This window comes from Hemibagrus wyckioides, linkage group LG04, assembly GCF_019097595.1.
Source record: "Hemibagrus wyckioides isolate EC202008001 linkage group LG04, SWU_Hwy_1.0, whole genome shotgun sequence".
Lineage (NCBI taxonomy): Eukaryota > Metazoa > Chordata > Actinopteri > Siluriformes > Bagridae > Hemibagrus > Hemibagrus wyckioides.
Window position 1 is genome coordinate 16705280 of NC_080713.1, and position 15905 is coordinate 16721184.

At 38.3% G+C, this 15905-nt stretch overlaps 1 protein-coding gene across 1 annotated transcript in view; it reads right to left on the bottom strand.

Annotated features, from left to right (window-relative positions):
* The window catches only part of hydin (HYDIN axonemal central pair apparatus protein), a 76582-nt gene that overhangs the window by 5206 nt on the left and 55471 nt on the right, over positions 1-15905 (bottom strand). The window contains exons 51-73 of the mRNA XM_058388292.1: positions 15230-15402; positions 13938-14136; positions 13620-13719; positions 13419-13518; positions 13133-13301; positions 12810-13051; positions 12619-12724; positions 12058-12262; positions 8191-8426; positions 7962-8113; positions 7095-7272; positions 6895-7003; positions 5600-5836; positions 5100-5461; positions 4670-4830; positions 4434-4528; positions 4015-4228; positions 3373-3594; positions 3154-3280; positions 2861-3026; positions 813-960; positions 465-672; positions 4-225 (exon numbers count right to left, since the gene is read on the bottom strand). Of these exons, the coding sequence (XP_058244275.1) occupies positions 4-225; positions 465-672; positions 813-960; positions 2861-3026; positions 3154-3280; positions 3373-3594; positions 4015-4228; positions 4434-4528; positions 4670-4830; positions 5100-5461; positions 5600-5836; positions 6895-7003; positions 7095-7272; positions 7962-8113; positions 8191-8426; positions 12058-12262; positions 12619-12724; positions 12810-13051; positions 13133-13301; positions 13419-13518; positions 13620-13719; positions 13938-14136; positions 15230-15402 (4131 nt within the window). The remainder of the gene's footprint in view (positions 1-3; positions 226-464; positions 673-812; positions 961-2860; positions 3027-3153; positions 3281-3372; positions 3595-4014; positions 4229-4433; positions 4529-4669; positions 4831-5099; positions 5462-5599; positions 5837-6894; positions 7004-7094; positions 7273-7961; positions 8114-8190; positions 8427-12057; positions 12263-12618; positions 12725-12809; positions 13052-13132; positions 13302-13418; positions 13519-13619; positions 13720-13937; positions 14137-15229; positions 15403-15905) is intronic.

Below are 15905 nucleotides of genomic sequence, written 5' to 3' on the forward strand. Positions count from 1 at the left end.
TGCCTTGATTGAGAAGCCCATATCACTGAGGTCACACTTCTTTAGGGGGAAGAAACTGAGGATGCAACGATCATGTTTTCCCACTAGAACAACAGCTGTTGTGGGCTCCACCTGTAGGTGGCACTGCAGCTCTTCAGGCCCTGTTATCTCATACTGCACATCTGCATTGAACCTCCCTGGGTTGAATACCACAAAGGCACATGTGGACTTACCACTCAGCTCCACCTGTCCAAAAGAGAAGAATAACGCACACATTCACATCTAATAAACATACTGGAATATACAAAATCCCCGCTAAAGTTACATAATTCTGTCATTTCACTACATATCTGTGAAATGTACAAGGCATAGAGTTAGGAATTTTTTTCTTTTACACCACAGAACCTAAACTGTTACATTTTTAAAGTGACATATAATGAACTTTCAGATAAACATGCTTTTTCATAACTTATATCATAACTCACCTGTTTGAAGTCCACAAGATGACAATCAGTAGCAGAAAGTTCAGTCATGACCCCTTCTGGACTCTCATATTGGACACAGACATTCATGTTATAACCATCTGCCTTCACGCTCATAGTGAGTGGCTGAACTTTTCCCTTGATCACCATGCATAGGTTAAATGTCACCAGACCCTCTTGTGTGGGTGTGAAGGATATGGCCACTGGGAACCTGATAGACAAAAAACAGCATGCACATTGCTGGTGACCATACTTACCTTTTCTTCTCATTAAGCAATGTTTTTCTTTTCATATTACTGGTGATAGGACTGGGGTTCCTTTTGCACAAGTATGGTGTTAAGAGGGCCTTACTTGTCTCTGGGGGGTATTGTCCCTTGCATGGGCTTCAGTATCAGGCTGTCTCTGAATGACTTTGTGTGCCGAGAGATCTCCTCAATGGCAAAGTGGAAAGGCTGGTCTTCTTTATTCACTACATACACAATTTTCTGGACCTCACGACCTACATATGAACACATTCATGCATAATAATCAATATGAAAATTCCCAATAGTTGCTTATTGTTTTACTATGACACCACCACAATTTTACTGAGGTACCTATGTGATAGCTGTAAACAGTATGTATTATCATGCTCTAACTACAGTGCTTTATAGTAAATACATGATACTTTATGGTTTAACTGTGATAGGTACAGTGCATTCAGAAAGTATTTAGACTCCCTTCACTGTTTTCAATATTGTTTATTTTATTGTTTATTTATGTTGCAGCCTGATACTACAATAATTTAAATTTATTTTTCTTCTCATTATCTATACTCAGTAACCTATAATGACAAAGTAAAAACAGAATTCTAGATATGTTTATGAAAAACTGAAATATCACATGTACTTAAGTATTCAGGCCCTTTGCAACAAAACTTGGAATTAAGCTCAGGTACCTCCAATTTCTCTTGATCATTGCTAAGATGTTTTTACACTTTGACTGGAGACCACCTGTGGTAAATTAAATTGATTGAATATGAATTGGAAAGGCACACACCTCTCTAGAGAAGGTCTCACAGTTGAGCACGCATATCAAAGCAAAAACCAATCCATGAGGTCAAAGGAACTGCCTGCAGAGCTCAGAGACAGGATTGTTGCAAGGCTCAGATCAGGGAAATGCTACAAAACATTCTGGTGCACTGAAGATTCCCAAGAGCACAGCAGCCTTCAGAATTCTCAAATGGAAGAAGTTTGGCACAACCAGGATTTTCCATGAGCTGGTCACCTTAGTAAAAGAGGTGACCCTGTGTGGAGATGGGACAAAATTCCAGAAGGACAACCATCACTGCAGCCCTCCACCTATCTGGGCATTATGGTAGAATGGCTAGATGGAAGTCTCTTCTCAGTGCAAAACACATGAAAGCCCACTTGGAGTTGGCCGAAGGACTCTCAGACTGTGAGGAACAAGGTGATCTCTGATCTGATTAAGCCTAGATTACACTCTTTGGCCTCAATTCTAAACTTTATGTCTGGAGGAAACCAGGCGCTGCTCATCACCTGCTCAATACCATCCCAGCAGTGAAGCATGGTGGTGGCAGCATCATACTGTGGAGGTGTTTTTCAGCAGCAGGGACTAGGAGACTGGTCAGGGTTGAGGGAAAGCTGAATGGAGCAAAATACAGAGATTGATGACTTGAACCCTACTGAACATCTTTGGAGAGACCTGAAAATGGCTGTCCACTGACAGTCCCCATTCAGTCTAGCCAAGCCTGACAGGAATTGCAAAGAAGAATGGCCAGGTGCACAAAGTTTGTTGCATCATACCTAAAAAGACTTGAGGCAGTAATTGCTGCCAAAGCTGCTTCAACTATGTACTGAGTAAAGAGTCTGAATACTTATGTACATATGGTATTTCAGTTTTTTCTGTTTAATAAATTGATAAACATGTCTAGATTTCTGTTTTCACTTTGTCATCATGGGGTACTGAGTGTAGATTAATGAGAAAAACATGAGTTTGAACGATTCTAGTATCAGGCTGCAACATAACAAAATTGAAAAAAAAAAGTATGCACTGTATATATTAACTGTCTTATGATACTCCAGTATGTTTCCATATGGTTGAAAAACAGTGTTTGAATATGACCAAAGGACTCATTCAGTTGGAACAGAAAGAGGGTAGGAATTTTAGACCATTTCTCCAAGCACAACTGTTTCAGTTTGATGGAGGTTATTCCAGCTAGAGTAGAAATGATTAAATTTGAATTCACATATTTTTACCAGCCTAAATCATACTGTTCATACATTGGTGCACTTATCTGACATTTCTAACATATTCTGTTATACTCATTGTTTACTCTTTCAATTCTGTAATGTATGTATGATGTATGTAACCTCAAATGGTATCAATTGGAATCTCACCAACAAGCAGACTGCCGAGATTAAGATGAGCATGATCAATGTACACCATTGGATCTTTTGCTATGCCCACCAGCAGGAAAGGCACTGAGAACTTATACTCTGGGATTAAGAAGGTCCAGAAGGACTCCACCAAATCTAGTTCTTGGGCATGGAATTTAAATGAAACCTGAGGATTGAGGATTTTTTCAAGATTAATAGAAAAATTAATTGCAGGCTAATTTAAATATATCAGGATATACTGTATATGCAAGCATATGCTGAATATAATATGCAGTTATATAAACTATTTGTACCTCCACTTTCTTGCCAGGCTGAATAGAGTCCTTTGGTGTGAGGCAGGAGAAGGGTTTAACTTCAGAGTCTTCACATCTCCACAACAATGAGTATGGCTTGTTTGTGGGATTTACGACACTGAAGGTCCTGCAGAATCAATAAAGTATGCAAATGATCAAAACAATTACTATAACAAAATGTCAGTAATGATCAAAGTATAAATGAAACTGATTTATCACCTGCAGATGGATGTGCCAACCCCTGTGGATGTGAATTCAATGACTTTGGTGTTGGGATCCAGCTTGGCCCTGGGTGTAGACCTCTGGGGATCAGGGAGCTCAAGGTTCTGCCTGTTATCAGTCAGGTATCCTGAGTCTTCCAGGTGGAAATGGCAGTAAGGCATCATACTGCGTCCATTCACTGCTACCACAGGACCTTGCTTGTCTTTCAGATTTGGAATGCTGCCAATAAGTCAATATAGCTTGTGCTAAATATTAATTTCTTAGAGGTACTTTCAGTACTAGAGTGTTAATCAGAAGTGGAAAGACTTTATACTGAATGAAAAATAATTAGACTAGTTGGTGTAATTACATATTCACAGTGCCAGGCAATCTATACTAATGCCTTGCTAGGAATGGCTCAGTTATTGAGCTGGTTATGAATGGATTTATTCGCAAAATAAATGAGACCCATTGTAAGTATAATTGTTTGTTGCACCTCTTCTTTGCCATGAAGATAAAAATTGTAAAGTGACAGTACGTAATAAAAGACAGTACGTAATAAAAGAAACAGATGTAAATCCTCATTAAAAGAGATAATATTTCATTGTAAGGATATATTTCATTAGGAAGTTAAGAACAAGGTGTATTTCTTTTGCATACCTGCAGACTAATCTGGCCTCATAGTGTGCTACTTCTAGCGGACAGAAGCGGATATGAAATATCTGGTTGGTCCCAGGCAGGATAAGCCCCATATTGGGCTCCACAGTGAATGGAGGAAGCTCTGGATCTCCTAACAGAAGAGTGGACAAGCCCCTCAAATTGCTGGCTGGCCTCAGCCCTGTCTGACTGCCCTTGGCAGAAGTAGGCGTTGTGTCTGTTCAGATAAAATTGCATAAACATAAATAAGATTATTACTCAATTACTATAATATTAGTCATTAAGTGTATTTCAATTTTCTTGAAGGCAGCTAATTTCCATTACTAGTAAGCAAATATCTAACATCAAAAATGCTGATGTTAGATTTTGTGCTTACATATATTGATTTTTGTGCTATCATTAGATGCAAACTCAAGAGTTACCTCCAGGATTAAAGCTCTGAGTCTTCACAGAGGTCTCCATCATAACCTGCCAAGAGTATTCAAGCTCCACAGTGCCTTTGTTGGCCATCTGCATTCTGGAGGCACCACATAAGATACATATATTATAATCAATCCTTAAACTTAATTATTAAAGAAATACCCCAAAATAATATAAAAAATAGATGATGTACTGTGTTATCTCTAAGTATCAGTGGCCAAGATTCAGTCATACATACTTGACGACTCTGGTTTGAAACAGCATGGTGTCTTTAAAATGGATAGGTTCAGCATCACACTCAAACTTGGCATAATCACATATGGCACTTATCCCCAGTTCTAGTTCCCTAAACGAGTTTTCCACCACTGAATGGACGGGTTCTGGATCAGTCTCTACCACCTAGAATCAGAACACAACAGCAGTTAGTACTATTCCATATATCCCATGCGGTGCTGGCCCCTAAAAGTTATGTTTTCCAGTTGTGACATATATGATATAATGTATTTGTTAATTCTTTGATATAAGCATGCAGATGAGGACTCTTACAATTGCTAGGGTCTAGAATGAAAGAAGCGTAACTTGGTACAGCTATACTTCTCATTCCAACACCAAGGGTATATCTGACATTACAGGAATTCTGCTTACAAGCTTTCCCACCACCCTCTTACCTTTTTCTTGGCTGGTCTCTGAGGTGAGAGCGGCTTTTCCGCATCCACCCACTTGACAGTCCGGTGACGGTCATCCCAGTCTGGCACTTGGTCCACAGGCTGCTGGAAAGTTATCTGGCAGAGTTTACACTTCATCACCTGTGCAGTCAGCACTATGGGCTGCTCTGAGCTGAAGCTTACTGTCACCTCCTTGGTGCATCTGGCATGAAGGTGGCCTATCTGAGGTGAGAAATACAGATGAGGCTCACCCTGAGGCCACTGAAAGCGCAGAACCACTGAGTTGCTGTGGTTGGTCATGGTGAAGGTCTTGTGGTAAAGATGGCCAATGTGACAGTCTCCGAAGTGCACAATATCACATATGGCTGTAGGAGGTGCACAGTAGAGAAGAAAAGAAAGATGCTGGAGACAAGGCATGTACTTTGCTTGTTTTGCTAAATTAACAGTAAATGTTTTTCAATGTCCATAAATTATTCTAGTGCAATTTGTAAGTTTGTACTGACCTTCTGTGCTGTTCTGCTCCTGAGGAACCTTGCTGCTGATACTGTCCAAAGAAATTATGTCACGGTAGCCCTCTCCTAGGAGTTGTATCAGTGTCTTTTCATATGGGTTGTCTTTTACAAATAGCTGCATGGTGGCCTCAAAATTCTGAGTGACGTCAGGATGAAACTCCACCTCAAACTCTGCTTGTTGTCCAACCGTTAGAGTCAGGGAGGCCAAATGAGCCACTGGCCTTTCTTCTGTGAAGAATGATATTTTATTCTTTGAAGAAGTCTTAATGAAAATGAGTGCTTGAGTAAATGTTACGTTTTATTATTATTTTTTTTATTATTGGCAATCCTCACCTGCTGTGTATTTCATATACTACACAATGGATTCCAAGCACTAAGGGAATGAAAGCTAGCGTCTGCATCAGTTTATGGTTTTTGATGTTTAATAGATTATCTATACACACTTTATGGTTGTTATCCTATCATGTGATGTTACCATAGTTGTTATCCTATCATGTGATGTTACCAGTTATTTAATCTGAATCGGGGTGTGTAGACTATATTGACTGTATCATGTTGGTTGTAATGTCTAATAAGTTCATGAACAATTTATACAGAAAGGAACTAAATTATAAAAGCAGGAAATAATGTTTCATGGGTGTGGAACTGAGCCTGAAGGCACTTATTTATTATGTGCAATAAATTGGAGGTCACACCATTGCAATGATGTACTATAGTGGACATTATATTCCAATTTTACATTGCCACTGCTTTTGTAGTAAGCTCAGGATTCACTGCAAAGCTAATTAATATAATATGGGAGACCAAAGATAAATTAATATATCAGTGAATAAAAAATGCTGTGCAAGTGGCATGTTTTGTGTATCTATTTAAAATAGGCTTCAGCTGGGGTTGTTAGTACACATGGGGTTGGGGTCTGAGAAGGTGTGATTCTGTCCAAGGTTCATATGATGAACTTGTGAATTAAGTTGGCAAGCGTTTGAATTTTAAACATCTAATAGGAGTCTAATATGTTGCCAATATATTGCATAAATAGTTATATTTGTAATAATCACATTAATTTTAACAAAGTTAGTTTTCTTTAACAATATGGCTTACTCCCACATTTTGGTAGCTTGTAAAATAGCCCCTTATCTACTTAATGTGTACACATAACTTAATGCAGTCACACGATATGAGATAAACCACTGTTGTAAAATCATGTTTGAATAGTGTTTAAATCTGTAGGTACAATTGTTCCCAATTATATCCTCACTAGCAATCAATACTGATTCAGTAATACTGACCTGTTCCAGGCTCACTTTCTATGTGTGAAGAGGAGATGTGGTTGCATACAGTACCAGGAGCTGCCCTTAAAGCAAAGACTCCGATCTTGTCAAGCAGATCAATGCTAACCTATGAATGTCAAAAAAGTAAATATATGTCTTTTATATGAGGTGATCAATACCCTGCAAACTAAAGTGTTTAAAGTATTTATTCATCTTACCTGTGCAGGTACATTGCCAATGTTCTTGATGACCAGAGGGAGGATTTGTCTTTTGTCTACCAGAAGCCGCTTAAACTGCAGGACTGGTTGCCCATGTTTGCTCCTCTGAACTGGTTTTAGAATAGTTATACAGGGCAAATTGCCCTCTCCAATCAAATCAAACACCAGCACCTTGCTCCTGCCCAAAGAGAACACACTAATAAAGATAAGACAATATATACTGACCTTTCCTTGTGTCTGTACTAAGAGGGGGATTTTGAGAGGTGGCAATGTAAACTAAAACTAAAATAGGTTAAATAGGCTTGTACCCAACTATAATAGGAACATGCCAGTGCCAACCAAAAAATGCTTGTGTAACTATGAAAATAGAGCCAAGAGGCAAAAGTCTCGATGCATTAACTTGCAATAAGTTTATGAAAACTTGTATCTTTGTATTCTACCACTTTACTCTTGAACATCATCTCAGTTATATGGGCAAAATGAACATACTAGAATTATATTTCTATGCACTAACCATTGCATCTATAGACCATCAACTTAGTAAAATGATTATCTTTTGATGTGTCCTTTTGATGTGTTAAAACAGTATATGCATGAATATGCTGAACTTTTCCTGTGTAAATACTGATTTTGGACTTAAATGGCTGACTCAAGTCACCACATCTGAATATACATCAAGCAGGCAGAGTTCCTGACACACACTCACACACACATACCCACACACCAATACACATTCCAGGGTGCATGAACATGTGAGTCTGGGATAAACCTGTTTTTCCAGGTTCTAGGTCAAGAACATCCCCTTTTAATCAAAATCTCTTAAAAGGGGATATGTTTATTTTCTGTAAACTGTATATATACACTAACCCGGTTGGCCCTTCTAGAGAGGCTTCAAAAACTCCAAGGTAGGTCTGCATGTTTTGGGGAGTGAAGGTAATTGTAGCAAACGCATGTGAGTGACTGGGGATATTCATCCGTGTAGGGCTCAGCTCAAACACTTCAGAGCTACGCATAGGCATCTGAAAGAACTATAATCATTAACACATATTTAAATATGTCATGTTTGAAGTAGCAGTAGTTACACACATAAGCACACCTTGTTAGGGACAGATTTCACCTGCAAACTGAGTTTACAGGGTATTTTGCCAGGGTTGGTAAGACGGAAGCGGGCTTTGGCTGACTGGCCAGCCAACACATTGTTGAAGACAAACTTGTTCTCGTCCTGGATATAGATGCCCATAGCCTCCTGATACTGCTCACATTGTAGCATGTTACTGTTCTTGCACAATCTGTGCTCTTCAAATATGGAAGCAATATCTTCATGAGCTATTCCTATACAAAGAAGAGACATATACTGGTAGTCAAACATTTATGAATACTTGTATTTACCTGTGATTTATTACATATGAATCATTGTCATTGCCACTGACAAAACTAAAAGGTACAGAGGAAAATATTAAATAGGTGTCTCAAATCTGTTTGATGAAACCATTTAAAGTGTACCTCAGTGTTAACATAATGTACCACATCTTTCCAAAAACAAAAAATTTTCACAGGTCTCCCTGAAACAATAAAGAAACCCTCTGGATTGAAATATTTAACTTAGCGATTAGCAGAGGTGGACGAAGTACACAACTTCCTTACTTGAGTGAAAGTACAAATACTACTGGTCAAACATTACTCCATTACAAGTAAAAGTTGTAAAGACAGATTTTTACTTAAGTAAAAGTACAGAAGTGCTTGTTTTTAAAAGTACTTAAGTATCAAAAGTAAATGTCAACGCATTGTTTTATTATTGTTGCATTGTTGTATGCAATACTTTCTGTGGAATTAAGAGCTTTTAGAATGTTACAAAACCTATAGAAATTAAACAACTGAATTGACAAAAAAAGACAGGTATAATCATTTATTTTTAATTTAACACTCCTACCACCCACAACAAAAAAGTACAGGTACATCTCAAGAATTAGAATATCATGAAAAAGGTCAATATTTTTTGTCACTCAGTTCAGAAAGTGAAACCCATATATTATATAGATTCCTCACACATAGTGAAATATTTCAAGCCTTTATTTCTTGAAATTGTGATGATTATGGCTTACAGATGAGGAAAACCCAAAATTCTGTGTCTCAGAAAATTAGAATATTACATAAGATCAATAAAAAAAGGATATTTCAAAGAGAACTGTCAGACTTCTGAAAAGTATGTTCGTTTCTATGCACTCAGTACTTGGTTGGGCCTCCTTTTGCATCAGTGCGGCGTGGCATGGAGACAATCAGCCTGTGGCACTGCTCAGGTGTAATGGAAGCCCAGGTTGCTTTGATAGCGGCCTTCAGGTCATCTGCATTGTTGGGTCTGGTGTCTCTCATCTTCCTCTTGACAATACCCCATAGATTCTCTATGGGGTTCAGGTCAGGCGAGTTTCCTGGCCAATCAAGCACAGTAACACCATGGTCATTGAACCAGCTTATGGTACCTTTAGCAGTGTGGGCAGGTGCCAAGTCCTGCTGGAAAATGAACTCAGCATCTCCATAAAGCTCGTCATCAGAAGGAAGCATGAAGTGCTCTAAGATTTCCTGGTAAATGGCTGCGTTGACTATGGACTTCAGAAAACACAGTGGACCAACACCAGCAGATGACATGGCAACCCAAATCATCACTGACTGTGGAAACTTCACACTGGACTTCAAGCAACATGGATTCTGTGCCTCTCCACTCTTACTCCAGACTCTGGGACCTTGATTTCCAAATGAAATGCAAAACTTACTTTCATCTGAAAAGAGGACTTTGGACCACTGAGCAACAGTCCAGTTCTTTTTCCCCACAGCCCAGGTAAGATGCTTCTGACGTTGTCTCTGGTTCAGGAGTGGCTTGACACGAGGAATGCGACATTTATAGGCCATGTCTAGGATTTGTCTTAAGCTCCCCCAAATTCTTGAATGGATTTTGCCTGACAATCCTCTCAAGGCTGCGGTTATCCCTTTTGCTGGTGCACCTTCTCCTACCACACTTTTTCCTTCCACTCAACTTTCTGTGAATATGCTTGGATACAGCACTCTGTGAACAACCAGCTTCTTTAGCAATTACCTTTTGTGGCTTACCCTCCTTGTGGAGCGTGTCATTGACTGTCTTCTGGATAACTGTCAAGTCAGCAGTCTTCCCCATGATTGTGTAGCCTACTGACCCAGACTGAGAGACCATTTAAAAGCTCAGGAAACCTTTGCAGGTGTTTTGAGGTAATTAGCTGATTAGGGTACGACACCATGACTTTCCAATATTGAACTTTTTCACAATATTCTAATTCTCTGAGACACAGAATTTTGGGTTTTCCTTATCTGTAAGCCATAATCATCACAATTTCAGGAAATAAATGCTTGAAATATTTCACTCTATGTGTAATGAATCTATATAATATATGGGTTTCACTTTCTGTACTGAGTGACAAAAAATATTGACCTTTTTCATTATATTCTAAATTTTGAGATGTACCTGTACACATCTATGTGTATCCACTCATGCACATTTCAATCAAATGGTCTGTAAATGAAGACTGGTCAGAAAAAAAAAACTAACCTGCTTTAAAACCCAGCTACACAACTGTAGCTGTACAACCACCCAACAGCAACACTGCTTTAACAAAGAGTTATATATATTTCCACAATTCATTTACACCGTTTTAATATGCATTTACACCATTGTCCAGGCTCCTCCCTCCTGTGTGCAATGTGTTGTGGGCAATATTACCCATTAGAGTGTGCATTGTTCTGCACTTTGAATTTCTACCGGAAGTAGTAGACCATCCAGGAATTTTTGGAATACTCTTTTCAGTATACTATGATTTGGGGCATACTAATTCTATTTTTGAATACCATTTAGGACACATCGTATGAGAATTTGGACACAGCATACATTTTTGTGTGTTAACTAACATCATTACCAATGCGTTGTTGGTGTATAATATACAAAGCATATATTCATCCATTTTGTCAGCAACTGAGTTCAACAAATTATGGAAAACCACTGAACTTTACGACACGTGACGCTACAAGAGTGAAAAAAAAATCATCCTATGATAAATGTAATTACTTTCTACTCAATGACATTGACAGAAATGTAGTGGAGTAAAAAGTAGAGTATTTGTCTTTCAAATGTAGTGAAGTTAAAGTAAAAAGTATCCAGAAAAAATAATACTCAAGTAAAGTACAGATACTCAAAAAGTGTACTTAAGTACAGTACTCAAGTAAATGTACTTCTTTACTGTCCACCTCTGGCGATTAGGTTTATAAAACACTAGAGTATTTATCCAGTGTTACTATCAGCTTTAAGACAAATATAGAGACATTTCATTTAAAGGAAAAACTTGTGACTCTGTAATGCTGTGGGTGCATTGCTAACATGTTTTGGGTCCATTTATCAGCTTCAAGCAGTGTGTCATGGAACTGATTAGAAGGACTGATCCTATCCTTATTCTCTCCACCAGGATATCAGTTCCCCAACAACTGGGCATGTGGGCTCACTGAATGATTTGATGAGTATGAAAATAATGTAAATTGTATGCTATAGACTGCAGTTACAGTTCGACCCAGTTGAACATCTTTGGAAAATTCCAGACGGATTTCCTAGGACTATAGATGTGGTCAAAGCTCCCACTTGTTCATAAACAAATTCTCGCAATAATCTGCTACAGAGGCATAAATTAAAAAGCACATACAAAATAAAATAATAGCTTTATTTTGTCATTATGAAATGTGCCAAAATGTAGAAGACTACTATTTTGCTCATTTAAAAGATGATTTTTTGTGGGTGCATGACTTTTTTACACATGCAGGCATGTACGGTGAAAAACATTTCACTGGTAGAATATAAATGTGCGTACTTTAAATGTGACTTCGAATTAAAATTTTAAGAGTTAATCAGTTGGACTGTATCCTAGCTGCAAATGTATTTCAGGAATTTACAAACCTGGCATGCAGACCTCTGCTAGTAACTTGTAGAGAATCCCTCCTGGGTTGTCAGTAGGGTCTCGATCAGTGATGTCCACCACCAGGCACTCTTCCCAGCAGCCTACCTGCTCTCCCACACAGTCCACAGTTACCACCTGCTGAGCACCGGGTGGAAGAATGCCAAAGCATGGAGACAAGGAGAACAACCCCAAAGGCAAACGTGTCTACAGAATTGAGTAGAAATAAGACAAAAAAAAAGAAATAAAGTTAGTTTCATGAAATTCCGTAAAATAATGTATACAGTAAAAATAAAAAGTGCAGGTTTTTGTGATGTGAAAAATCATAAAATCATGTCAGGTCTTTTTTTATACATTTTTATGCAATACAGCAACCAACAAAATTCAACTGAATAATCTAATGCAAAGATTTTATGAGGAAAAAATTACAAAAAATAAAAATAACTTGGTTACATACATTTTAACTAATATTTTATTATTTTGGGTAAGGAGTCATCAACTAACAACTGGACACCCGTTGATACGTAGTAGGAAGAACATGACATACAAAGGCTGTCCCTTACCTGAGAAGGTATGGTGTCCTTCTGGATAGAGTCAGACTGGCGTAGTTTAATGGCTGAGGATGAACGTCTTGCAGAGTTACTTTCTCTGGATGTTTTCTTGCCTATTCTATAATAAATAAGGCTTCCATGAATTATTCTCATTCATGAAGGAAAATGGTAAAATCTTAATACGTATGGATTAGTGTCTGTACCCTCTCTTCTGTTCAGACACTTGGAGATCTTTAAACATGCTGGAGATGGTGAAACAGATATCAAATTCACCCCTGTTCTCCAATGTAATTGTCTGTGTCTTGCGGGAACCATGCACTACAGGGCCAAAGTTGATGTCATTTGCAGGGTGGATGGTGTACTTGGAATAGAGACACTGTGCAGACACTTTGATAGGAACAACCTTAATGGTTTCTTTATCTTCATCGATATTTGGCTCAATGACCTAAAACAACAATCACACAAAGTTATCTTTCACATGTAACAGAGACTGAGCAAAATCTATACTAAGGGATTTTCTTCTGACCTGGCAGTGTAAAATTGGCTGTTGTCTAATAGACACCTCCTTGTTGTAGCAGAAGATGACTTGGACACATGTGGGTCGGTCATTGGGATGAAGAATGCCTTTTTGAGGTGTAATAGTAAAGACTGAGTTGAGGTTAGGTATTTGAGGCTCCGTAGGCTCCAGGACAAACCTCAAACAGCAATTACACATTACACATTAGCCACTGAGCTTTTAATGGCATTTTTATTCCTTGAAAAATTATAATATATATTAGATGCTTATGTAGAGAATGTGGGTGTGAACATACTTGTAGGCAATATCATGTTTGCCCTTGTTTTTCAAGTTAACAGATAACTTCACTTCTTCTGATACTTTAATTATGCCAAAGTCCAGACTGTTGTCCGTACCTAACATAATTGTTATTAAGATAAAATGCGAACAAACTGTTATTTATGGATTGATAGGCAAAAAACAAACTTGTTGGATATGAATGAGGGATTAAAACTACCTTTGGCAAAGGTAATTTCCAGGGCCACATCATAAGCCTCTGCCACAATATTAATGTTCTCAGTATGGACAACACCAAGAATATTCTCCACATCCGATACCTGACAAACAAACACACACACACACACACACACATGCACACAATGTAGGGAGAAAAATCAATTTCAACAACAAATGATACTGTTTCTGATTATTCTTTCCATTATTCTGAACTAAGACTCAAGCTGAGCTATCATCTTTAAAATAAAAAAAATTAAAAAAATTACTTTGTGAAAGGGGGATCTATGCTAACATTTGATTTATTGGTTAAGCATTTTACCTCCAATCTTATGGTTTTCTTCAGGCTAATAGGTTTTATGGCTTGGAAATGGATAAGCAAGAAAAACTCAGAGTGTGCCATAATGATGCCATGGTCCTGGGAAATGCTAAACTCCTCACCCAGCCCCTCAAGGCCACTCAGCCTCCAGGCAACTGGAAGTGTGGTGGGGTTACGCAAACACAAACTGCGGGTCTCTCTCCTGGAAAACCACAGCCATGGAAAAGTGAAATTATATTACCTTTACCACAGGGTAAAAGAATAACACTATTATGGCAACAACTCATGTCAAAGGTAGAATGACTGTATTAAAACATAAAATTAGAATGTCATATTTTTGTTATATTTTTCACCCTCTGGAGTTATTCATCCCAAAATTAGCAAAAGTGAATAATAACACATGCAATAAGAAAGAATAACACATGCAAGAAGCAAGGATGCAGGAAGTAAGACAAAGAAACAAACTGTAAAATAAAGTTTGTTTTGATGTTTTTGATGTTTTTGAGCTGTATGTCAGAGATACAGTCCTCTCTGAAACTATAGCAATGCCAATTCATTTTATTTGTGGTTAGACCAAAGTCATTTGGGTTTGAGATCAAAAGATGGATTTGAGACAAGGGCTTAGGATTTCAGCTTTTCAAGGCTTTAATTGTTTTGGGGGTTTCTCCCGTCAATCTCCTCTTGGGGAAGTAAAATGCCTGCTCAACTGGGTTAAGGTTTAGTGTTTGACTTGGCCAATCTAAAACCTTCCTTTCACTGATAAACACCTTTGTTGTGTTGGCAGTGTGTTCTGGATCATTGCCTTGCTGTATGATTAAGTTCCTTCCAATTAGATTGGGTGCATTTCTCTGAAAATTAGCACATCAATTTGCTAAAGTTTCTGTAGGACTTAAGAATTCATTCTGCTGCTACCATCATAGGATATCATCAGTAAACCTTAGTGAGCCTGTTTCAGAAGCAGCCATGCAAACCCAGTACATGCAAAGCCATGACTCTACCTCCATGTTTCACAGATGAGCTTGCATATTTTAGTTCATGAGCAGATCTCCTTTGTGTTCAAATTTGTTTTTTTTTTCACTGGTAATGGATGATTGTGTGTGTGTGTGTGTGCAGTTTCATATTAATGAAATAATGTTTTTTTTTTCTGAAAAATGATATGTTCCAAATTAACAGGGGCTTTAATACTTTTGGAACACATAGTTCAAAATACTATTCTATAATAATACTATATACTAAACATAGAGACAAAATACTATTCTTTAAAACAAAGTATGTCTTTGTATCATTGTCCTGACCTGTCCAGGAAAATCTTATCAAAATTAAGTTGCTTGCGGTCTACTTCCAGTTCTGGACGGACTCCTTTGCAAGCGATGTGGAAGATAACAGGTTCTGGGTTCTCCTTAATACAGCACACCACACTGTCCTCTATAAGACCTGGAGTGGTGGGGTATGCCCCTACTCTGAGCTCCTGCAGGACAAAGAATTCAGAACACAAAACACATAGTCATTCATGAGCCTTTCTGAATGAGATTTATAGATTTATTTCTAACTCTGTACATTGCTCAATGTATACACACACACACACAAACACACACACACACAACAAGGGTTCTAGATGGTGCCTAATGTTATGCGCTGTCTCATGGCATGTGTTTCAGAGTCAACACCATGAAGAGGACGATGCTCCCTAACCTACTGAGCCCAAGCCACACTCCTGGGGTCTGCCTTACTGCCTCGCCACCCTGCTGCTTTACCCGCACTCCACCAAAGCCTTCAGCACTGCCATACCTGCACCTTTGTCTGAGTGACAACCTTCTTTATTTTTCCTGTTTTCCTGTTATATACACTTACCTTTCTCTCATTGGGCTTAAGAATAATGCTCAGAGGGTCCAGGAAGAATGTCATCGATTTGGTGTCCTGGTGGAGGTAGAAATGAACCTCTGCCTCCATGGGAGAGTTGTTGTGGATTAC